The 26,513-nt window shown below is 35.7% G+C and overlaps 2 protein-coding genes across 5 annotated transcripts in view; one reads left to right on the top strand and one right to left on the bottom strand.

Moving 5' to 3' along the window:
* Nucleotides 1–10,247, top strand: part of LOC5570461 (protein spinster) — a 72,372-nt gene extending 62,125 nt beyond the window's left edge. For 2 of the 4 annotated variants that reach the window (XR_002499541.1, XR_002499540.1), the window contains exons 5-8: nt 2,513–2,611; nt 6,629–6,935; nt 7,150–7,476; nt 9,098–10,247. Coding sequence is in view for 2 of the 4 variants with exons in the window: in XM_021840641.1 (XP_021696333.1) it covers nt 2,513–2,611; nt 6,629–6,935; nt 9,098–9,168 (477 nt within the window). In the remaining 2 variants the exon portion in view is untranslated. The remainder of the gene's footprint in view (nt 1–2,512; nt 2,612–6,628; nt 6,936–7,149; nt 7,477–9,097) is intronic. The other 2 variants (XM_021840641.1, XM_021840639.1) reach the window with 1 other exon arrangement.
* A 12,886-nt stretch (nt 10,248–23,133) lies between these two features.
* LOC5570460 lies at nt 23,134–24,608 on the bottom strand. The gene is made up of 2 exons (XM_001653149.2): nt 24,408–24,608; nt 23,134–23,912 (listed from the first exon to the last, which is right to left on the bottom strand). Exons 1-2 carry the CDS (start codon nt 24,423–24,425, stop codon nt 23,544–23,546), a joined length of 387 nt encoding a protein of 128 aa, XP_001653199.2. The 5' UTR covers nt 24,426–24,608; the 3' UTR covers nt 23,134–23,543.
* Nucleotides 24,609–26,513: the final 1,905 nt, after the last annotated feature.

Below are 26,513 nucleotides of genomic sequence, written 5' to 3'. Positions count from 1 at the left end.
TAGTAAGAGCAATGTTCGTTGGTTCCGAGTTTCTAAATTTTGATGTTATGTCACGTGTTTAATGGCTTGTATATTTTCTGCTTTCTCTCAACCTGTTGGTGGATGGTACTAATAAGTTTATTCCTGCAATGTACATATACATTTAAGGTAAATTTGCACAAATCATTAATATCAGTTTGAACTCATATATTATCAACATATTCCAAGTGGAAGTTGCCATAAAACACTTTCTGTCATTGCATTTGCAATATATGTGTTTGAACAAACAGTTTCGTTTTAAACATTACATTTTGGAGGAGGTTTGAACAACCACATTCACATCATGTCATCTCGATCAGTTTCATGCATCTTCATCTCTTTCCTTGAACTAAATAAAGCTTTCCTTGAATTTGATAATTACTTTAATGTAAATTCAGACATACCATAGAAATATTAATAATCTGGTATTCATCATATGTATCTTTCATTTTCTGATTAAGACTGTTTCAATGTTTCCACGCCTTCTTGAGGCTGAGATCCCCTTATTTTTTACAAACAATCAGCGGACACCTAGAAATGATTGATTTCATTTCATTGTAATATCAGAATGCTAAAAATCATAGAATAAATCAACATATAATTATGACAGGAACACTCAAAATAACTTCTGTTGTCCAGCACTGATAAGGTTCTCAAAGAATCTAGCCAGAAGTATCTTTTCACCAAGTATCCAAGTCTACCAAGTATCTTTTCAAGGGTCCGATAATGAACTTCCAACAATAAATCTTAGATTAGATACAAGGGAATATTTCCACAAAACATCAATCCATCAATTTGGCAAAAACATGAAATTCTTTAAAGGCTTCCTCCCATCATCCCAAAAAATCTTCACACGATTTCCTCATGAACTCTACAAGGATTCCACCAGACATCCGTAAAGATCTCTCTAAGGAAGTTCCCAAAGATATTTTTGAGAATCAATTATGCATCAACTGTGCAATTTGTTGAAAACTAAAAGGCCGTAAAAAGATTTTATTGAAAATTTTGCCTGAAACTCGCTTTATTCATGTCGCAATTAGATGTATTCGTAACGATAACTATCTTGTGATAGACAGAATTCCATTTTTCACGATTATTACTAAGTATGGCTTAAATTCAATTTTGCCCTTCTTTCCATTGCATCCAATATTACGGCCATTAATTCTCAATTTCTTGAAAAGTTACCAGCAACTACTATTCATATATCCACCATTCACCATTAAAGAGAATTTATGAGACTACCAGCAAGCGAATTAATCTATTCAACCTTGCTCAACTGCTCTTCAGCAACAATGCTTGCTAACACTTACGCCACATCCAATCGCATTGCACTTCCTATACCCACTTCTAATCGCATGAATCGAAATTGCATGTTCATACCGGCCGGCGCCGATATAAATTGCACACCACGCGCTCTTCAGTAAGAAAGAACTGACACCAGATTCATGTGGAATAGTTTACATAGAAACAAAGAGTATGTGCGCCCGATTCAACATACATACCATACCAACTCCCCTTCATTTTCCATTTCGAAAGTCAAGAACACATAGGCCACTCATTTCCCTTCCTTGTCGATGGCATCGTCGACGCCAACAAGACTGATGTTCGTCTTGCGTGCAACTATCGTACGATGTACTCGCCACACCGATCGGAAGCACACGCAGAAAGGAAGAATACTAGCTAAGCTGAATGCGAGAATCCATTTCCGGTTCATTTCGCCTTGAGGAAATTTCTTGACCATCGACGCGGAGCAACATGCAAATTTTGCACTCAGGAATCTATCAACATCATCACTTTGAGTTAACACACCATCTCACCAACAGCGTTTAGAGAATGTTTCAGATGTTTCCTTCTAGTTTACAACCACCACTCGTTGCTAACTCTTCTTTGCTAATTTTGTGACTTCTAATATGTGTGATGCGCTATTTCAGAATTGCATTTCAAATTACTTCAAAATCACCCAAAATTGACTGTTAGTAAAATATCTTGCACCTTTTGCCCAATTGAGGGCAAAATTCAGTTTTAATTAAAGCTAATCGGTACAGTGTTAGCTTTAAGATCATTCAAGAAAAAAATCCTAGAATTGTATGTTAACGTAGTTTGGAAAGATAGGGCCACCGCGAAATACTAACACACTTAAAACGACGTAATCTATAAATTTCCTACTCAAAATCTCTAATCAGTAGTTACGTGTACCATCAAATCAAACTAACCCACACTATAAATTAAGCAGAAAATGTTTGCACCTACTTTCCCTCCTTGCTTCCATAAATGACCACTAGCGGCATCTGTTGCCGCCTAGTTGCGAAATATCAGCAGTGTGCCAAACCGTTTTCTTCATGCGTTTGCTTCATTCGTTCGCGTTCGTTCGTTATGGCTGTTTGCGTCCCTCTGTGAGAATATTCGACGACTACCACTTGCATGCCACACTGGAGCTAAACACCGAATTAATATTCATTATTTTGTCACCTCTTTCATTCCACGTTCAAAATAGTACGTAGTTGTGCCTACACGGAGGTCCACAGCGGAAGCCTTCCAGATTTTGATCTCACACGCCTTCGGTGATGCAGGAAGTCCATACTTTGTTGGAGTGGTAAGCATTTAATACGTAAGTCAGACGGGGCTACTTTTGATTCCGGGGGCTATATTGAGGGGGGCTACATTATTTATTTGCAGCATTAATTAATCAATCAATATATTCTCTACAACCAGACACGATTTTTTTTTTTTTGAACGTCATCAACAATAACAGGACAAACATGGAAATATTAAAAAAAAAAACAACTAATATTTACAAGGTACAATGCGTTTGTTATGGATACATGGTTTATTTTTTAACAAATTGTGAAAAGTATTGGGAGCATCCCAAAACTATATAATATTCATATTTCATAAAAGTTTGTGATAGTTTTATGTTTAAAATTGTAGTTTTATAAAAATACTTGATCAAAGATTTTTAATTTTTCACCTTTATTTTATTATAGAGTGTTGATTTCTATACTTTACAACATAAAAAAATATAAAAAGCACTTGAGGGCTGTGTGTTGGTTTTATTGTTATTTGCGTTTCTTACTTGTAAAAAATAATAGTGTAAATACATCAATTTTCTTATGCGATGTATTACATACTATCAATCGAAGTAGGTATAAATTGAAAGGTGCAAGTTGTTTTTTGAACGCAATTATTAGATATTTTTAGCTATAAGATTGTACTGTACCATACATCGCTGAAGCAATTTGGTGATCTTTATGTAAGTTCTTAGGGTTTTTCTCGATTCAAACGTATGTTGTTTTAAAAGCATATATCGTGGGGTCTTTCTTAGCCGACTGATTAGAGTCAGTGGCTACAAAACAAAGCCATACTGAAGGTATCTGGGTTCGATTCCCGGACGGTTCAGGATCTTTTCGTATAGGAAATTACAGTATCATCGTACCAGCCACACGATATATGAATGCGAAAATGGCAACTTTGGCAAAGAAAGCTCTCAGTTGATAACTGTGAAAGGGCTCATCGAACGCTAAGCTAAGAAGCAGGCTCTGTCCCAGTGATTGTGTGTTTTTTCAAGTATCAAATTCTGAATCTGAACGAATGATAATCGTAACATTATCCGCATTAGCAAGAATTTTAATGAAATTTCCGTCAATTACAATTCAAGTCACTAATTGATAAACTTCTCTTAAAAACGGCTCCAGATACAGAACAAATAATATCATAGATAGAGGGCAACCTTGCCGAACAGATTTTTCAATTTTGAACATAGTTGTCAAGTGGTCATTGATCAGCACACTTGTAGACATGACGATACAAATTCTTCAAACAACCTATCAAACGAAAAAAATGTATTCTTCTAAAACTTGCCGTAATCTACCATGGTGATCATTGTCGAAAGCTTTTTCCATGTCCAAACTAAAAATTGCAGCTTTAAATCTCTTCGATCCATTCCCTTTCGCTATTATCGTTCTTAACTGATAGAGGTTTTCTATGCATTATTTGCTGGCCACGCATGCTCCCTGGCCACGATCACAGGGTTTGACGGTGCCAAAGTAGAAGGTGCACCATAATAATACCCGTCTGTGAAACATATCACCTTCCCAATACTTTGGCACACCTCCAACGGTTCATGACTTATTATGAAACGGCTGCATTCAGGCGGAGGATCTGTTAATATGTTTCGGCATATTATCAGGTCCTCTTCGAACGGAGGGACCGCCAGGGCTCATTAGTTACTTATAAACCAGTGCTGGTTGTTTGATGTTTCAATTCGTTTACACGAGCTGTAGCATCCTTTGTACTAATCAGCAATGGTGGTTAAGTTTCGAAGCCAACGTGTGATCAATCGTTTTATAATGCAACATAAGAATGGATGTTTGGTGGAACTGTGCTTTACACTCGTCGTTATTAAATTTAGTGATTGTGAAGGTGCTAATAGTGGTTTTATATTAAATCTATAGTGATGAAAATTTGAAAATTAAGGTGGAAGTGATTCTGATAGTTTTGTTAAAAATATAATAATAATGATGTGAACTCTACTAATTTAATAATGGCCATAATACATTGTGCAATCATTTTCCTGAATATAAACATAATTGCCTAGTTCTTCAAACGTGCATGATAAAAGTGTTAATATGTAATGACAGCGAGTGCAGAAGAATGGATCGAAGTGATTTTTTTTTTAATGTAACTTTCTTGATCATAGTGCTAAATCGTAGTTTGAATAGTAAGGAGTCTACAGCAACAAAAATAATGATACATTTAAATTGAAATTTTTTTAATTACTTAGTAATGCTAACAGATGGTAATGCTAACAGATTTAAATGAAAATGGTGTGATGTGAAAAGTGATATAATAGAAAGTATATCTGAAGTGTATTACGAAAGTTGATGAGTGATAATCGGTGATATACGTGATAGTGTCGAAAATAAAAGTGACGATAGTGAGTGATGAAATGAAATGGGGAATGAGGACCTTTTAATAAAACTATTTCGTTCTTCACTTTAACCACTCTAGTAGCATTTCAGGCCTTATCATAGTTTGATAGTAGTCTGAACTACTAGACTGCAAAATTACGGCAAGGGCTGATTGCTGCTAGCGTACACAGTGACCATTTGAGCAACATTGCTTAGGAACGTCTGTGTGATGAACGCAATAGAGGCTTATAAAAGCAAATGCTGGGAAGGAGCTTAGGGCAGATTAAGAGTGCCAGTACTACCCCTATCGCTACCGACAAAAAAAAAAAAAAAAAAAAAAAAAAAATTATTTGCTGGCCACGCATGCTGTTTGTCCTTCACCTACTACTTTTCCTATTACCTGCTGTATGCGACTAGCAATGATTTTTGCGAAAATTTTGTAATCGCAATTGAGAAGGCTAACAGGTCGAAAGCCTGAGATGTTTTTTGAACAACCCGATTTTGGTATTAATGTTATATATCCTTCACGAAATTCTGAAGGATGAATAACATCGCTATTTTTTAACAAATCGAAGTGTTTTGCATAGAACTCATAACTTATACCGTCTGGACCAGGTGTCTTTTTCTTTGTACAGCTAAAAACCACATGTTTCAGCTCATCTTCAAAGATTTCACGTATCAAGCCCTCAGCATCATTATCTCCTAACTTCTTGATTACGTATTCGAGCATGTCACAGCGGTCTTCAGTTTCATTGTCAGTTTGTCTAGCAAAATTACCAGAAAATGGGAAATGTTTCATTCTGGGGAATGAGATTCTGGGGAGTGGAATTCTTGGAAACGGTTTCCGGGAGAACGGTTTTCTGGGGAATATTATAGAATCGTGGAACTATTTTTCCTAATTTACACTTTTACACACTTTTTTAGAAGAAGCTTAACATTCTTGGTAAATGGTTCAACGTGCAAAAACGTCTATAAATATTTCGCTGGAATTTCTTCAAAAAATCTGAAAGCATTGTTAGTGATTCTAATAAGATTTTTTTTTACATGAAATACCTACTCAATTTTTTATGAATCACGTTACAACATATCCGACAAAATTCAATCCTATGATTTTCCAGGAATTAAACAAGGATTACTTCCAGATATTCCTAAGCTATTCCAGCCAAGAACCTCTACAGAGTGTGTTCCGTGAGTTCTGTAGGAATCACATATTTTTCCTTGGAATCTAAGGAGTCTCCTCGACTATCGCCTACAGCACCACGCTCGTGTTGTGTATAACAAGCGATTTTTGTTCAAGACGCGTGTACTCAATACACGATACGACAGGGTTTGGGGTAATCTATGAATTATTTCAACGATTTTTCAGGGATCTCTCGATAATTTTGCATAGATATTCCACTTATTTGTAATGAAATATTTCTAGGAACGAACACTGCAATTTATCAAAGAACATCTACAGAGTTGATTTTAGAAATTTTGTAGAAAAGATGTCACTTCTTGCTGAATTATGGGTAGGATAATCCTTTGACTGCCCAACCCATATATTTTTGTGCGTAAGACATGTCCCACCTGTCCTAGTCACTTCCCGCGCTACTGCTCAAAGTTGAAGAATGTTGAAATAATGTCAAAAGAAGCCCCGTCTGACGATATACAACTTGTTCAAATTCGATTCAATGTTAATAAACCCTTTCACTCTCCCATAGATTTCTGAAGCTATCAAGCGATTACTGCGACTATCGGCCGTCGGTGTTGCCGCCGTGTTTCCACCGGATCTAACCAGCTACTCGCAACTGGCGGAGAATGTCACGACGACCTCTACTAGTACAACGACGACCACCCTTACCCCTCTTCCACACGCAGCCGACGAAGACACGGCCTCGGTTCAGTTCCGTGCCTTACAGTACGCCCTGTTCTCGACCAGCTTTGTGGAAATCATTGGCGGTGTGTTCTTCCTCCTGACGGCGATGTACATCCTTCGGGACCGGAGAAACGTGGAACGAGCCGTGGCAGGTAAGACACTCCCTCTCGATAAACTATCCACATCCAGCTCTCAAGATCGCTTTCTAGCCGCTTTAACCGAAGTCTGAATAACGTAACTAACCGTACACTTGTATCGATCATTACTCCACATATATGTTAGTCGCTAACGCGTATAAATCTTGTTCTTCTCGTTCGAACGTTTTGCGTTTGTTATCCTTCACCACCATATGCGAATCACATTAAGGCTGTGAACTAGAACTCAGCGAAAGCTCATCCGGTTCGGAAATCCTAGAGCCAAACGCTATCCCATCGTCATCCGCACATCATCAACGGCAGCGTAGTAGTGGTCGTCATCGCCAGCATCAACGGCGACAGTCGGGCGCCGTTTGTCCATCGACATCCTAACAGCAACCGCCAATAGAAATCATTTAATTGGTAGTGTCATTTGGATCCTAAAAGCCGTACAAAAAACCGTGGGATCCAAAGGCGTACCGTGTTGTTGTTTCGAGCCCTGAACCAAATGCCACTCACCAAAACCAAAGTTGCGCACTGTCCCATTGTAGCCATTTAGGTTAGTGTCGTTGGCGATCAGTGAGCGGGTTTAATTTCGTTTGTTGTTGAGTGTTGTTGGTTTTTGTGGGGCTACGATGACTTCGGCAGATTAAGAAAGTTTGATCTATAGATAACTGTCGTCGAAGTCATTAGTTATCCTGAATTTGTGTGTCTTCTTGTTCTTTTTCTTTGTTAGTGTGGTGAGAAAATACTCTTTTTCGTTGCTTTTTTCGTTTTCTGTTGTTTTATTGTTTTATACATTGTTTTATGTAATGTTTCATATTTTTTAACACCAACTGTGTCAATTTATTCACTTACTTTTACAAAACTTGTCTAATTTTAATAATTGTTTATTGCAATGTTGTACTGTTTTAAGACTGTTTCACATATGTAATGAGATAACAAAATACCCAAATTGCATTTTTTCGGTCATACTTCATGTGAAATGCAAAGTGCATAGCTGGTAGCAAGTCTCTTTTTAAAAACTTTTCCACAGTTTTTATACAAATCTCTCAAGAGTCTCTATTTTAAATAAAAGGTCTTTTTATGATATTATTTGAAGCGACATAGTCGTTTAATTCACTTTTTAAAATTTTCGACGAAATTCCTTTTTTATGTTTGGTGGGCAAAATAACCTCAAAGCATTTTTTACTCCAACCAAAATGACCATTTTTGATACCAATACCAAGCTGAAACATCCATTTATTTCCTCAGGGGTTACTATAAAAATTCTTCCAGGGATTCTCCCAGGCATTCCTTCAAAGTTTCTATAAATAATTCTTCTTCCGATTTCTTGAGTTGTCCTTGATATCTTCCAATCATTGTTACAAGATTTTTTTCCAATAATAGGAATTGCCGGGTAACTTTCTCGATGACTTTTGAAATTGGAAGGAATTTATAAAATCATTTCTGATGAAAGCCCTGGAGAAATCTCTGATTTTTTTCTAGGGATCTTCTTGGTTTTAAAATTGTAATTTTGAGAAAGCTGAAATAAAAAAAAAATGGTGGGAAGCTTATGGAAGATACATTTAATGAATTTCTAAAGAAATCTTGGGCAGTATTCCTGGAGAAATTTTGAATATCTGGAACAATCTCTGGTGAAATTCCCAATTGATTTTCTGAAGAATAACTTTTGAAGTGAATTCTTTAGATATCCATAGAAAAATATTGGCCGCACTCTTGAAGAAGACTCAGTGGATTGGATGAAATTTTTCCGAATCCCTGAAGACATGAAGGAATTACCTGAAGAAATGTCTGGCGTAATACCTGTAAGAAATGTTGAGCAAATGCCTGAATTAATTAATTCATGAGAACATCATGAAAATCTCTAAAAAATAGTTGCCTTAATGTAACGAGAAGCTCCTATAATATTTGAGATAGAATTATATTTTTCAATTCAATTTTTTTAATCAGAATTTCATTTTTTTTAACTTTGATGTTTTTTGCCATAATTTATGAAAACTATTTTTGGAGCTCCCCGGAAAGTTTGATTCATCGTCAACTTAGATATTAGAAATTTAAGCTAAATATGTACTAACACTCCATCGTTGTGCTTGCTGCTTGCTTTAACATAATTACCCTATTATTATCAATAACAATTCAATGTGTTCATTCTAACGATTTCCTTCTAACCTTCACAGAAAGCCAAACTGCCAGGTCGTCCGCGCAACGTTTGGACAATTCGACATCCAGTTCCTCCGTCTCCGATTAGTAATAGCCGTAGTAGGTTTAGGTAAAGCAATATCACACACACAGATAGGACCACGCCATGTTTTGGTAGGCCTACGCCACCGTACACCATCTTCTCCCGCTTTGTTTTTCTCGACCATTCATGACAGAGGAAGTGCCACGATTCTCAGCCCCGCATCGGGCATCCACTATGCCTCTAGTACGGACCATGGGGTCATCGGACTAAACCCTTCTCTCAATACAGAGCTACACGGAGTATCAAATATTACTCTACGAACAAGAATCACAACATCCCTACCCTACTTCGCACCCCCGAAGCCATCGACCGTATTTGTAAATAGGAAGAATCCACTAACGGTTCGCACCCAGACTGAGTTCCCTAAGTCTTTTCAAACTCGTTTTACCATTACAAGAAAAAGTAACGCGTTAACGGAGCAAGGTGGTCAATGTTGGGTAGAAACAAATGAATGAAAAACACTCATAAAGGACTGATACTAATTTTAGTGTAAATTTAGCGAAGCAATTTGATAACTAAAAAGAAAAGTAAACGGAGATTTCCTATTTCCTTTCATGTAAATTCTCTCGTCTAATTTTGGCGTTTGATTGAGTTTTACCGGCAGCAGTATGTTAGGGAAGCAAACTATGAAAAAAGTGATCTGTGAGAACGTGTCCTTTGAATGGGTGTTTTTGATGATATAAACAAGCCGAAGCCACTTCTCATTCGTTCAGAACATGTCTCCTTTTGCGAAAGAAGAGGATAACGCGATATATGTAGTTAGAGACTTCTTTTTTTTTTTGGTCTCTGCAGGAAAAGTATCGACAGAGAACGGCTATAATTGTATAAAAGAATTGATTTTGTTTATTATCTTTTGAAAAATGTATTCTATCATATCTGTTGAAACCGATTGGAGATTTTTGAACGTTGAATATGTTTCAGGCATAGGTTAGCATACAACTAAATATTTATTGATTATTTAGGAGTAGACAGATTGTGGATAGTCGTAAGCGGTATTAATTTTTCCTGTAAAAAGAATGGAGATAAGTTATACAAAAATATCACAAAGATAAATAGAAAAATCAGAAACTTTTATAACTAAGTGATCCTTTTGTTTTCTGTTCGTGCTATAGAATCTTCGAAATGTGCCTTATTTCATTCAATTCATTCTAACTGCTTCGGAACTGTATGGAAAATCTTATCGCGTTTTTCAGCATTGTGTTATACACAGTTACTTCTCCATAACTTTTGATATAAGGTTGTAGCTAGATAGATGCAGGGCTGTTACAATAGTCGCGAATTTCGCGGATTTCGCGATTTTCGTGGATTTGTAGTGGATTTGGTACGCCAAATATCGCCAATAAATTGTTTTGATACAAGTTGTGCAGTTCATCATTAGGAAATTTGTATTTAAAAAAGTAAACTCTCGTCATCTCATTTAGTGCTGTAAAGTGCACTTCATAATGTAGTCACTAGGGTTCAGTTTTGCTGTTTAGTTATTAATTTTTGCAGGTTTTTTTTTGTTTTCCTCCAATTATTTGAAAGATTTCGAATATTAAGGGGTCAGAATCCGTCATTGATTTGAGAAAATAGTGTTTTTTTTTTTCGTTTAAAATCAAGAAAGTTTACATGAAAGAAAATGTATTCACTATTGGGATTGCTGAGTTCGACATCCATGGGCTTATAGTATCTTCAACAAATTCACAGTTATCGATTGGAAGATTGTTTCGCCAAAGTTGTCATTTTCTCGTGGCATGCACGATGTTACTCTGTTCCAAAGAAATCGAAGAAATTTGCAAAATCCTGAGGGCAATCCAAGCCCTTCATTTTAGCTTTGCAGTAAAGCTGTGGAGGTTACCAATAAGCTAAGTAAATAACAATTTCTACACGTGTTTTTAAATTCCTGTGGGTAACACAGTAGCGGTTCATTGGCAGTAAACTTTGAGAATTCCTGTCTTATCCGCTTATAGCACTGGTATGCTAATAACACCAACAAAATAAATCAATGACAATTACCGGTACAACCGTGAAACATGCATTAAATGTACTCATATTCAACCATCGGTACGTTTCCTATTTTTTTTCAGCTATTTGGGCTATACATTAACACATAATCAGGATTTCCAATGTGTTTTGGATTTCTGACACAGTTGTTTGTCGGAAAATCAAATATACATGAGAACTAGTTTGTTATGAGGCAGATGAGGTAAAGCAACATTTACCTATTATGTGACATAATTTTCTTGCTTCGTTTATGGATAATTACCTTGATATTATCATGAATATTTAGAAAAGATAAGATAATAAGTTATAATAACTAAACCACAAAACAAAGACCTTAGCACATGTTTCACATTGACCTTAGTGAAATAATTAATATTTCCAGAAAAACAATAACAGTTGATTGAACATAATAATTTTGCTGACTTTTTTCGGGCCATTAGACTTAGAATTTGGCCGCCCAAAATGAGTGAATTCTTTAAGAGGAAAATAACCATTATTGTTTTACAAATTTTCAAATCCAGTTTTTTTGGTCATAATTGAAGCAATGTTCAAGAAAATCTATCATTGCATTGTCCTTGCTACCTGTAGTGCGGTGATAGATTTTCATGCGATTTTCCTTGGATTTGAGCGAAAAAACTGGTTTTAAATTTTTGATAATTGCTGATTATTGAATGATAGATTCTTGAGCCTTAAGAGGAAAAAACGTTGCATTTTTATGGATTTAAAAAATATATATAAGAAATATAAGAAAAAATCTCAGATTTACGGTATACTTTTTAACTTTTTGCTCGATTCCACCCATAAAGTTCTGCACAGTACCAATGTGTACCTACCTTATTTGACATTTGTTCAAATATATTTATAAATCAGACGGTGGACTGATATTTTTCTCATTGGATCGCAGTATGCCTTGCTAACGACTGGTTGCAAATTTGCTTCTGTCACGAATTTTCTTGATAGTAAATTTTCTATAAGAGAAAAGCACCAATTTTCGACCCATTCATAAGATTTCGGCCTACTTTGTATGAAAATCCGAAAATTGGCACAGATTTCTTGTAGGTCGAAAATTAGTTCTTTTTTCCTAGTTTGTGCCTTTGGGCTAGTATTGAACCAGGTCCGTCCCACTCGGGCTCAGAATGGGTACCACTTCTAGTACTGCATTTGGTCCCTCGGTAGTGCAAAAGGTACCCAAGTTTGACAGATCGCAGTACACTTTGAATGGCATTCTAGATTACCTTATGAGCCATAAAATTTTGGGCAACTGTAAGGGACATGGGGGTCTTTAATTTGTCTTTGATTGAACTGTGTATTATTCAAAAGTGTAGTGAATTTTAGAGTTTTAAGAATTAAAAAAAAATGGTTCAATACTAGTGTAAATAAATATCTTCGTGAAATCGAGAAAAGCAAGATTTGAATCGCCTACGCTGAGTTGAACAAAGCTTGTAAGACACTCGGTAAGAAGGTTCCTTTTATCGTTTACTACGCAATAATTAAATTAATATGTTAAAATTCTATATGTAAAACATATACGGAAAATTTTGATTTTGACGAAATCAACAATAACAGTGGTTAACATAGTAAAAGTTGGTTGGCTACCTCAAGGGACCATTGAAAAGCATTTGTACTGATTGTGTGTTCTATAACTAAATGGTTCGTCATTCCGTGTGTCGGCAAAAATTTTCATCAAGAACACTAATCAGATGAAAATAAAAATTTTTATTTGGGAATTAACAATAATTTTTGAATAGTTGAAAAAGCGCAGTAAGCTTTGCCGCGCACGGTCGCGTTTGAAACTGCTTGTTACGTTTTTTAGCGTTCTGCGTAACACGATTCCGCTGCTAATTCGGCTAGTACTATACCATTCGGTTAGTTTTTTAGTTTGAAAAGCGTGATTATTCGGATTGAGAACGTGAACTCAATGTTTTGCAACAAGGGATTTAATTATTAATAATGACAGCAGAATGTTTTGTTGTTGGTTTGTATAGGGTAAGTGTTCCCTTAGTTGTGGGTGTTCCTATAGTTGCGGTAGTGCCGTTTACACTGATTTAATTGCATTAGCCACAGAACCGACACTGTCAATCGACGTATTGGCTTGTTGATACACGGAATAGTTGAAAAGAGCGTTCAAATTGCTTTAACCCTCTAATACCCAAATTTTTGTTTTCGATCTAAATATTATTTTTCGTTATCTAAAATCATTCTAAACACGGTTTGGGCAATGATTTATTTTTCTTCGCAAATTTATGAATTTTGGTTTTTGATTTTTATTATTTTTATTTTTGAACATCCCTATCCTTTTCAATTTTTTCTTGAAGCCTCTTCTGGTTACTGATTTTTGACAATAATAAAAAATTGAATTTTTACTATACTTTTGAAAATATGATTTTTTTATTTTTTTTCTGGAACATTTTTCATTTTCAGTGTAACTAACGGAAAAACAGATTTGAAATCATTTCAATACCATCAGGCTCTTCTTCTGTGATAGGTTGATCGTAGAAAAATATAAAAGGTACGATTCTTTATAATAAACTGTTCTTGCTTGTACCAATAGTTGCGGTAAAGTGTATAGGAACACTTTACCGCAACTGTGGAGGATCCCATAAGAAAACAACGGATACCGCAACTATAGGAACACAAATTAAAAATATACCGCAACTAAAAAAACAGTGTACCAATAGTGGAGGTATTATTTTTCACTGACATGCCGTGAATTACTACGATGAAATCATTTTTCTCATTAAGTCAATGCTCGTTACTTCCCGTTACAACATCAACATGTGCATTAGTTGCGCTTCTTGAATTAATGCGGTTAAATGAAGTTCAATCGTGCTTAGTACCTCCATTATTGGTTCATCTACCCTACAGGTTGAAGAAAAAGTGCGATGTGGCAATAGCCGAAGATTTGTGTGTTGTGGTTTTCAAAAGTCTCCGAAGCTCTTTTCATTGGATTGGTTTGGCAAATTGAGATTATGGGTCAACTCTAGTGTGGCAAACGGTGTACAATAATAAGAAGTGAAGAGCCTGCCTTGTTAATTTGTATGCCGTGATGTGGCGTATCACTTTATCCATCAGCTAACCGCGCCTAGCTGCTTGCTTTTCGCGGTAATATTGAATTTGGGCAATCATCTTCACCAGCTGATATCCAGTTTGGTGATCCGGTGAGTTTGTTCCATGGGTTTATATTATTATTTGATGTATTTAGTTTGCAATAGAACACTAAAAAACTATAGAATAGGACGAATTCGTTTTCAATCATTTGTTAATCTGTGTTTCGTTGGTGCTGTGTACGAAGGAACAAGTACCGTTTTGATTCATATTACGGACAGCTTCAAATTCCGGACACTCTCGTTTGTATGGGAAACATTTCACACGAAATGTTTCAATTTTCGCCGTCCAAAAGTTCTCATTTTCAAGGCTCGTTTTATTAGGTTTTTTCCATAAATATCATTGCAAATTTATAATACCCAACTACCTTAGACGTCTCTTAAGTGGTTGAACGATTTCAATTGATGATTTGACTCTTCCATTAATGATTATCATGAGCTGTCCGTAATTCGAATCAAAGTGTCCGGAATATGAGGCAAAAGTCTGGGAGCGCCCGGAATAAGAATCATGAAAAGGCCACATGTTTTGATTTATTTAAAATTATTCAAGTTGCGGACGCGTATTCTTTACCCACCATCCGAAAGTTAAGGGCTTCCGACGCTCGATAGCGCTAAAAAATCATACAGAATGATTTATTTTGTATGGTCCAAGCTGGGTTATACTTCACTGTGGCCTTAAGTGTCCGTAATATGAATCAAATCGGTATGTAGTTTAATTTGTGCATTTACTTCGGTTTCCTCTCTCCAACTATTCGATACAATACCGGTTTTAGTTTGACGCGACGTGCGATTTTATTTCTCATTGGATTTCTTTTTCGCTTCCTTTGAGTTTGAACGCAGCGTATTTTTTTTCATTGAATTTATTTTATTTTCGTTTTTTTCTTAGCTTAGACGCGGCGTACGGTTTTTTTTCGTTGGATTTTATGTTCTTATTCTTTTTTCTTTTTTTCCGATGACCTTGGAGGGATCGGTTCCGCTTTTTATGTATTATTGAGTAGTAAATGACAGTCCTTCTATCAGTAACACGCAAAACATAATTATTTATAAAGTAAATTACAACAGTCTTCTTTTTGAATAGTAGGAATTCAAGAGATTAAACTAATACAAACAACAAATGCCTTGTGTATATCGCCCACGCGAATCCTGACCTTATACCCCACCCAACCCCTAACTCCGTAGCACTTATGAGGGTGTCGCTGAGTCGGAGACCTCTCGTTAAGTAAGTGCAGCATCAATGCTAGAAACTTAAAAACCTTTTTTATCTATACCAGAGATTCTTGGAATTTTTAAATAAAAAAAATTAAATCCAAGAATATTCAAAAATCGAATAGAGTTTTTATTGAAATTATTTCATTTTTTGACAAACGTTGAGTCGGGAAGATTTAATTCCAGGGAAATAGTTTAGTAGTTGATATTATTCATGTTTTTATAAATTGACTAATTATTAAGGCTCATGAACACCTTAAGGATATCATCTTGTTTCTGATAGAAAAACGAGGAATTTGTATAGCTCTACCGCACAACATCAAAGATAGGGATGTTATCTATAGCAGCGACACAGATTCAGACTAAAAAAGCTAAATTTTCACATATTTTTAACGCTAGCAAAAAACAATGGAAATGTTCATTATCAGTGCCGGATTTGGGCTTCGGGGGGCCCGGGTCAGATCTCACAAAGGGGGCCCTTTTATTTAGCACGTTTGAGGACTCCACAAACCAACGTATTGAATTTGAGCGATAGTCGTGCATATTCTGCGCGGCGTGTGAGTCGAGACGACTCGCTCTCACCGCGAGTGACGTGAGACGACTAATGTTAATCAAATGGGAACGAGTCGACAATTGTCACCTCATTCGACTCGTGTCACCTCACACGCCGCGCAGAATAAGCACAAGTGTTTTTAGTTGATTTTTCCATCCAATGGGAAAAATAAAACAATTTCAGTTTCGTTCGTTTTTGGCTTCTATACAATTTATTATGGAGTGACAAATTGCTGAAAATTTTCTAAGCCGTATTTCTCCAAAGCTCCTTTTGATTCTATTCACAACAAGTTTACGATTTGTCTCTGGTTGGAAAAAAGTATTTACAGTTACTGGCAACAGTAAAGTACACAAAGGTTGATTTTCATACGAAATGGTCAAGTTTGGAGACCTGGATCTCTGCTTCTAGCAAACTGATTGACCTGAAATTTGAACTGCATGTTGGAAATAACTTCAAATTCTTCTTCTTGGCATTAACTTCCCCACTGGGACAGAGCCGGCTACTCAGCGTAGTGTTCTTATGAGCACTTTCACAGTTATTAACTGAGAGCATTCTTTGCCAAAGTTGCCATTTTTGCATTCATATATCGTGTGGCAGGTACGATGATACTCTATGCCCAAGAAAGTCAAGGAAATTTCCATTACGAAAAGATCCTGGACCGACCGGGATTTGAACCCCGACACCTTCAGCATGTCTTTGCTTGGTAGACGCGGACTCTAACCACTCGGCTAAGGAAGGCCCCAACTTCAAATTAGATTTGTGAATTTGTGAATAATCAAATTTTATGCAAAAGCGTCTAAGTTCTTGATATTTGCCCATTACGACAAAAATGTCCACATTTTGAAACTAAGATATTTTGAAAACAAACAATTTCCGATAAGTATAATGTTCTACAAAGTTTTGTATTTCATCTAAGTGGAAAAAAATGCAGAAAAACGCCTGCCTCTAAATGTCCATTAGACCTATTCATATTTTCAAAAATATCTGGAAACTCCCCAGTCAACCAATACTTTGATTTTTCATTGCGAAATGAACTTCTGGCCAAAATTTCACTCAATTTAGAGTAAATTTAGTTGTGCTTCAAATCAATTATGTGTTTTTGGGCTATTTTCAAGCTTTAAAAAATCATAACTACCGAACGAAACATCAAAATTTATCGGAAATACTTTTACATAGTAGTTTATCCAATTCTACGAACTTTTGCCAAATACAGTTTTATGATTGGAGCAAGTTTTAACATAGTTTGGTTGTTTGTATCTCAAGGTTCTTGAAAATCTCTTTTTTCGGGAATTGTTTTCACTGAACAGCATGCCTGCATGAAAATTTCGGATTTTTAATTTCCAGACATGATGACAATGCATATCTAAATGTCAATCCCGTTCAAAGTAACCATTTATCTTGCGAAAATAAATTGTAAAAAATAGGTAATTATGAAGCACATTTGTAAATCCACTGTGGGTGAGCCAAGAGCACCACCGTGAGCTTCAATGAATACAAAAAATGAACACGTTAGCACTGCCTTTTCTCAGTCGATGATGATGATTGTTTTCAAATCGTTCTAAATGATCAGTGAAATGCGATCCAAACAATCATCACTCGGAAAGAAAAAGCAATGCTAACTTGTTCAATTTATTCGTTTCCGGTACATGTGTCATGCATGATTTAACTATCATCAGGTTGCGATGCGGTGCTCGATCTTTGGGCATTTATTGTAATTTATTGCCTTCAGCAACATGTTAGCTGTTGATGGTCAATGAATTCATAAATGTATTATGTTTGATTCTCGTTGACTAGGGCCTGAAAAAATAATACCAATGCATGTTTATATACCATGTATATTGAGAAAACTGTAATTTCTGGGTACTGCGGAGTACAAATTTGGATCAAACAATGTTAAAACTCAATTTAATCTTGTTGGCGTGTTCGACAAACTTTAACAGAATAGAATTAGCTTTCAAATAGTGGTAATAGCAAGTGGTTTTGATTTTTCATATGCGAGTTATGATTTTTCAAACCTTGAAATAAGCCCAAAAACACATATTTAACTTGAAGCATACTGAAATCTTTATCAAATGAGCTGAAAATTTGACCAGACATTGCTCTTAGCATGACAATTCCGAATACTGCTTGACTGGTAGATTCCACACATTTTTTTTAAGTATGAACAGGTCTAATGTCCATATTGCAAAAATATTACAATTTAAAATTCTCGGTATTTTTTCAAAATAGCATTTCTTACAAACTCTTGCAAAGAATTTGATTAATTTCCAATAAATCAAATTTCAAGTTATTTATGAGATGTAACTCAAATTCCTTTTGCACTTTTTTCTTACCTGTATTGTATATTCTATGGATTATTTTCAATGCTAAGCCTATTCTGAATTTGAAGAATACTTCATCAACTATGGCATATGAAACAGAAACAAACAGTTTTTTCTTTAAAATGTTGAAGGATAAGCATTGACCAAACCGTACAGTGAGATTCAGATATTAGGTAAAAATAATACTTAAATATTACAAAGTTGTTATTCAAATGTCTAAAGAAAAAAATATTGAAAGGTATTTCAAAATGTTTTTTGTTTTTAATTTTGGTTCCTCTGGGGGCCCCCTTAATCAGGGGGCCCGGGGCATTTGCCCCCTTGGCACCCCCCAAATCCGGGCCTGTTCATTATACCTGCACTATGTAGGTAAAATGAACAGTTGTTGGTGGTAAAATGAACATCATGCAAAAAACGTGAGCAAACCAAATATTTCTGAAAATTTTCATTGCATAGCCGAAAATATATCCATTACTGCTTGTAACCCATTCAAAAAGAATATCTTGAGGTATCAGATTTGACACTCACTAAAAAACCTCAAGACTTCCGAGCTAAAAGTTACGTCAGTTTTAATTTTCAAACGTGGTTTTCTAAAATCTTTGTTTTAGTTGATATTTTTACTTAAATTGACCTCCGTATCAACCCGAACACTCCGATTTATGCTCTAATTTGTCCGTGCGTGATAAAAATTCATCAAAATTTGTTTTTTCTCGGTAAAAGGCACGGTGTTCATTTTATCACCCCTGTTCATTTTACCACCCCTTTCCCTACGAACAGAAACCTAAAGCTGTTGGTAACCACGTATAGGCTAATCATTTCAAAGAGGTCGCCCATCTGACTCATGGTCAAGTAACATGTGTAATGATTCAACCAAAAAGGTTTCAGAAGATTCCGCAACGCGTGTAAAGAGACAACGCTTAGAAATTGGGAGCAGCAGAAATGGGATAAGTGCACTAAAAGTAAACGGACCCATTGGCTAATACATTGGCTACAAAATGTGTCAAATTGGTGTAAAAGAAATTATGAAAAAGTGAATTTCCACCTGCCGCAATTTCTGTCAGGAAGTGGATGCTATTGCAGGTTCTGGCACGATGTGTGGGGATATTGAGAGTTGGAATGCAGTAACACTGGCTGCCACTCAGATTATGCTGGAATTACTGCGCCTATAGCGCGTCGAACAGAAATCGACTACATATAATTTCAGATCTGACTTCGATTAATCTAAGTACCGTTTTGATTCATATTACGGACACTTAAGGCTTCAGTGAAGTACAACTAATCACTACACATATAAATTGAATCGTTCTGTACAAAACTTTAGCGTAATCAGGCCTTGCAAATACAGGTATGTTCCGTTTTTATCAACACGATCACCGATTTTCAGTTGACAAAAACGGAACCGTGACAAAAACGGAATAATTTTCTTAGACAAAATTTTTGGCAAATTTGAAATGAAAATTGCGGTTATGTCAAAACAATACACATTTTCATCATATAAATGCACAGTATTGATGTTGAGGAGCTGAGGAGCATTTAGATGGTTCATTCTTATAGATTCGTATTGAAAGTTGATTGCAGACTCCTATCAATCAATATGATTTTGTAATAAATCAATAATAGTTTTAGTTTTCTTAGTTTGAATTTCAATAAATGTAATATAGAATATTGAAAACGATAATCACATAAATGCCCTTTGCATCACAAGGTACGCCATATTTGTAAAAATAACTACAAGGAAGTGGGGCAAGATAATTGCTGTTTTTTATAAGAAACATAAAACAAGAAACAACTTCTTTTTCTACTGTTCATCCTCATCCTTCTGCTTATTCTTCTTCTTCTTCTTCTCTATGGCATTACATCCCAACTGAGACAGAGCCTTCTTCTCATCTGAATCATGAACACTTTCGCAGTTATCAACTGAGAGCTTTTTTGCCAAGGTACATTTTTTGCATTTTTGGTCACATCCGATTGATGATTAAATGTGGAGTTATGTTGTGAAAGTTTTGCAAATTGAAATGAATACTTACGGTTTACTGTGCTTTGAATTTCCAAATTTAACAGTAAAATGATTGTGGTGATCTTGCTTCTAAAGTTATTACTACCAATTTCGACAAGGATGCACTAATCGCCAATCCAGGACAGAACCACCATCGCCTTTTAACTTTACGTTAGATCACTAATAGACTGGCAATAACTAACCGTAAGGTGTGTGCTCTTGAAAATTAGAGCTGTGGCTTCGTCATATAATGATCTAAAGTTCTAGGTTTTTGTTGAGTAAAAATGATATTGAATACTAGTGTTCCCGTCAAGCTTTGTTTTGCCATCAAGTAAGCTGCTGAAAATGGCATGCAATCTCCCATACAAAACGACAGATTAGTTCCCAGGTGTTTTTTCAGTTATTCCCGATAATTTTCCAAATCGTTTCTTTCACTCGAACACGTCAGAACACTTGACCAATGCAATAGTGAAATAATCTTGTAAGTCTATCAGACCGTTCTTAAGGCATTTCGTGACGTTCAAACACCATTCCATTGTTATTTACATAGAAGTTCACTGCCCATAACTGCATATTTGTAACATTCGACAAAAGTAGGCATTGAGTAAATATAATACCAAGTTTGATTTTATTGCAGTATGGGAGGGAACTAAAATTTCAAAACATCACTGAGGATTCAAAAGTGCTTATTTGAGGCTGAAATTGTGTACATCTCATATCGCAGATTGGGTCAATAGTCAGAATATAATTCTGATAGAAATTTCGTTGCTACTGCATTACGAGGCTGATGTATAATCTCAATGTGACTGTTATGTGGTTACAATTACCAATGTGACAAAACAACTTGGTATTTTTTTCAAATTTTCTAGAACAATCTCACAGATTTCAGTAAGTTGATCGAAAGTATTTATCACTTGATGACTCTCCCCGGTATTAACTCGAAATTGTCAAAAAGTCGAATGTGACAAATATGCAGTTATGGGTAGTTCATCAAAAACACAAAAGTGTACAAACTCTAGAACAAGTTTCATCAAATAAGAACTTTTTGGTAAGAAACTTTTTTGTAAAGTTTTCTGAATAAGCGTATGGCTGTTGGTATAAGACTCCTAATTAACCTTTCAGTCTTCATTTGGGGAAGGGGTTCATGGTCTGCTCAAAGATCAAGATTCCAGCAAATTTAGGATGGCAACAAAACCTTCTACAAACAGGATCTTCTTGGAACAGGATCTAATCTATTGCTGTTGGCTATAATTTGTGCAATGCTTTCGAGTTTGAGAGATAGAAGATAATGTCCAAAATATAACAAGGTCGACAGTCTTATCAAGAATAAAATAAACTTGATCATGTCTCTTTTCGTTGCCCAAACATTCTTGAGTTCATTCCCTAATGCATCCCTTATCAAAAAGAACTGAACATATATGGGATCGTCCATTAATCATGTAATAGGTTATGGGGGGAGACAGGGGTATTTGAGATATCCCAAGTGCCATACAAATTATTTTTTATTTTCATACAAAAAATCATACCATAGGGGGAGGGGAGTGTATATGTCTATCAAATTTACATAGAAAATTATTTTATTTCAAGTTATATAATAAAAAGGAGAGGTCTCTGCAACTGTCTTAAGTACGTATTCAACTAAATACGAATTCCAGTTGTTGCTAGGACGTGGCCAGAGCAACTCTCGATTGTTGAAAGATGGGCCAATCTTATCCAATAGACCTTGCTAAGTTAGAAAACTCCAATTGAATAATTGCATAAAAAGGAGTCAAACCTTATTTAATCGTATATGACTTGACATCTACCATGCATCGTAGATGCTCAATATTAACAAAATGTCGAAAATTCAACTCTGAGGCTATTAGAAAGCATTTCAATTGCTTCAAAATAAGTATTTAGTTTAAATTCAAAACATTTTGAAAATTTAAAAAAAATCAATTTTTGTGTGTTGATAAAAACGGAATAATTTGTTGACGAAATCGGAACGTGACAAAATCGGAACGTGATAAAAACGGAACATACCTGTACTTAAATTTCGAATGGTGGGCGAAGATTCGGATTCCACATCTTTAATTCACTTTAATTGATAAAAATGTTCGGCCTCTTCATGATTTTTATTCCGGACACAATCACACTTTCGCTTCATATTCCGGACACTTTGTTTTGAATTCCGGACAGCTCTTGAAAAACACAATCAGAATAATCGAATCATTAATTAAACGCACTAAACCGTAAGAAAAACGTCAAAACTAGTTGAACATTGTAAATTTTCATGGATTGCTATGTAAAATGTTTATAAAAATCATAATTCAAATTGGGAACTTTTTGACGGCGCATTTTGAAACATTTCGAGTGAAATCTTTCCCATACAAAGTAGAGTGTCCGGAATTTGAAGCTGTCCGGGTTTCGAATCAAAACGGTACCAGTTTTGCAAGCATATTGAGAATCGATTTCTGTTTTCTTTGCGCTCTATGTTCGATAAATACCTTTCTCTGTATGCACTTCAGATGGATTCTCTAGCAGAATTGACAATATTTGCTGTAGATATTGAATGTTTTCAGCAGAAATGTTCTCTCCTGAGAAAACTGTTTTAAGAATTATTGACGTAGAGCCAGGTCTAATATTGGGCGCTGTCACCCACTTTACGCATACTAAAATGTCTCAGCCGTCGTTCAACAGATTGAAGTGAAATTCGGTTGGCAATGAGTTCATATTATGTGCCACATAAAGTTACATGCATAAATTTTTGCCTTCAGTATTCAAATCAAAGTTTTTATTATTGTTTTCGGATGAAGAAAAATCAAAAATATATCTTTTATACAACGATTTTATTACAAAAAATATAAAACGCACTATTCAACAAATAAATATGAAAATATAATCAGTACATATTGTCACTGTCGTAAATCGTTTATCACATTTCGAGCCGCTATTTCCGCCATGTTGTTGATCAGAAGATGCTAGTCGCCACAATGGCACAAACAAAATCGTAAAAGGAAACGCAAGATTCTAAACCGCTTCACGCTAACTTGCTAACTAGTAGGTATGCTTATGATAACTCGTCCACAACAAATGGTCGGTGACACCACGAAACGATTGGTGAGTTGAGAGCTTGTACGGTAACGGAATATTTTTTCTAGCACTACTTTAATCATGTTCCCTGTTATTGGATTGTCTAGGTTTGGTTCCGAACTGCCGGACATTTGGCCTTGCGAAGCACGTTAGCCGTTGTAAGGATAGTTAGACGCATATTTAGGTCTTTGCGTTTGCGGCCGCTGAGTAGTAGTGGACATTTGCTGAAGCAATTGCTGTTCTCGCTCCGCACTAAGACGTTGTTTCTTGATCTGCTGTTGACGGTAGACGAACAGGGGTCGGAAAATGATAGCCCTTTTAGCACGTTTCGGTTGTTCCACGGCATGGTCGGGTTGCAGCTCAGAAATAGTGGTAGGCTCGTATAGTATCGTGTCGTTTGTCGATTGATTAGAGCTGTTGTGATTCGAGTTATTGTGCGGAAGGCCATTTTTGTGTACATAAACACTTGCACCAATGATGCCTGCTAGTACTGAAATGCCTACTATAAAGATGATAATCTGCGAAGAAGACAAATTGTATGATTGTTTTTGTTTAGGAATTCTTGCAACATTGTAATTATGGATTTTTATGTTCGACATAGTTGAATGTGTAATCGCAAACCTTTGGCAAATAGTTATTCATCAACTTGAAGCTCTAAGACCTTTTTAAAGAACATAAATATTCTAAAACGTACAGATTTTTGGAAATGGTACAAATTGCATAGTCCAAGTTATACCATTAAACTATGTATGCTATACGTTAGATTTTTGTATTTGGTTAACCTAATTATGTTATGAGAGCATTGATACCACTTCAGATTATATGATCAATTGACAAAGTTTCTAATTTGAATTGTTTAGTCATTAATACTTTCACCAATATCTCAATCAGGGAACGATGATTATATGAATTGTATCACAATGCCGGAATTCAAATGTTTGCTATTATTGCGTTCAATATCACGTGATCGACTACTCTTCCTTTGAATGCACTCTGTTTCTTTCCTTGCTTACCTTTGTAATTGCCTGCATGATTATGCTCTGTTTTCAGCACTGATTCCGAATTTAACCGTTAGTTTAAAAATTTGAATATCACTATCACAACTTCGTTCTAATCTGTCCTTTCGTTCGATCAATTTTCGCTTTCTTCGCTCTATCGAGTAGGTATCGCCTCCTGGAATTGTTATTCAACGACTGGCTGATATCATCTCGTATCACCTTGATTTTATATTTTTTTGAAGGAGATCATTCGTGTTTCACACTTTTGTGTACCACCCGCACACCCTTCTCTCGCCATTTGAACGCCATACGAACGAAAAATACTATGGCATATTCCAGTAGTTCTAGCAGTTTGCTAAACTTATGAATCATCATCATCTTTGCAGATGGGAAATCTTTCGGAAGTGTCTGGCTTCTACCGGAAAAGTAAACGCATTTCTCAACCAATTAGCAAGATTCAGTGGGGCGCGCGATCCATGTTTGTACAGTAGTAAAATGACGAGTACTTGTAATGACACAATCTTGCTGGCGCATTACATCTTAGAACTTTGTCCTGCAGTGGTAACGCTTTTCATTGAGTCATGTTTCGTAGAAAGCACGCTGAATAATACAGGTTTTGTTCGCATGTCCGTTTTCCTTATGTTGTTTCCTCAAATATGTCATTCTCCCGTAGATTTTCTTCAAGTAAGTTGTATTTTCTAATAGTGTATGTTATTATTATTTGTACTTGTGTGTATGCTTAGTTTTAACGATAACCTATATTTTAGTTTTAGACTTCTGACAAGTTCAAGTATGTAATTTATAAGACTATTCGACTGCAGATCGTGAAGTCAGTAAGGGTAATACGATCCATATATTCGATCGGATTAAAACCTCTATATATGGCTCTCAAAGGGCTGCTACAAAACTTATCAAAATTTTGTCAGTCGTATACACTTCGGCCCAACATAAGACTTAGTGGTAAGCTATTGCTAAGAGATTTTTGGAAAGCTACAAAGCTCATGTTTGGCTGCAATATGCGTCCTATCAAAGCGCTTCTTAATGCAAAGTTTCAGAAATTTCGGCCGAGAAAACCCCCCCAAGCCAAAGTGAATCTTGGAAATACCCAAGTAGTTCTGCACCCTAGTCAATATAGTCCGATTCAAAAAAGTGTACAACTACATAAGTGAGTAATAGTTATGAATTACATAAACAAATATAGGCGACATCAAAATCTTAGATAAGTAGCACTAGTCCAAATATGATTTATTGGTTTAATTATAAATTGTAAAATGATCGAAATAGGGCAGAATCGGGCACTTCTTGTAGTCTACATAAAACTAACAATCGTTATTGCTACATAGAAATAAGCATGTGATACCGTTTCAAACCAGCGGCACCTATAAGTTGCGGTTATTGGATTAGTTTTTGTCCACTGCGTAGGGTAGATGTATCAATAGTGGAGGTACTAAGCACGATTGAACTTCATTTAACCGCCTAAATTCAAGAAGCTCAATTAATGTACATGTTAATGTTGAAACGGGAAGTAAGGGGTCGTCCATAAATGACGTAGCTTTTTAGGGGGGAGGGGGGTCTTCACGAATTTGTGACGAAGTGTGACGAGGGGGAGGGAGGGGTCCTAGCTAGTGGACGTAGCATTTTAAATCAAGTCCGTAAAAAGAAAGGCGCTGAAAAAAATTGCATACAATTATTTTTTATGAAATCTTCTTTTTTACTTATAAACTTGGGTTATAAAATTATGATTAAGCTTCAAAACATTCATATGACAAGATTGAAAATTCTATGAAACTTTAGATTTTCTTGATAAATGCAATCAAACAGATGTTTTGAAGCTTTAAAAAATTATGTGAATATTATATTATATTCGCGTCTAAATTAATAAATTTATAAATAAACAAAATAAGTTTAATAAATTGAATACAAATCAATGCTCTAACTACTTGGAGAACTTTGTTTTTGCCATTTGTTAACATGACATAAAGTCAGCCGTTTTAGTGTTATCCATATTTTCTATTGGGGCTTTATTTCTTCAAGAAAATAAAATATGCTCTTCTTGGCAAATATTACATTTAGCATTTAATATCAATGCTCTTGATGGAATAGCCTGAACATAAATGAGGA

The sequence above is a fragment of the Aedes aegypti genome, chromosome 2, assembly GCF_002204515.2.
Source record: "Aedes aegypti strain LVP_AGWG chromosome 2, AaegL5.0 Primary Assembly, whole genome shotgun sequence".
In the NCBI taxonomy this organism is placed as follows: domain Eukaryota; kingdom Metazoa; phylum Arthropoda; class Insecta; order Diptera; family Culicidae; genus Aedes; species Aedes aegypti.
This window is presented reverse-complemented; position numbering and strand designations above follow the sequence as displayed.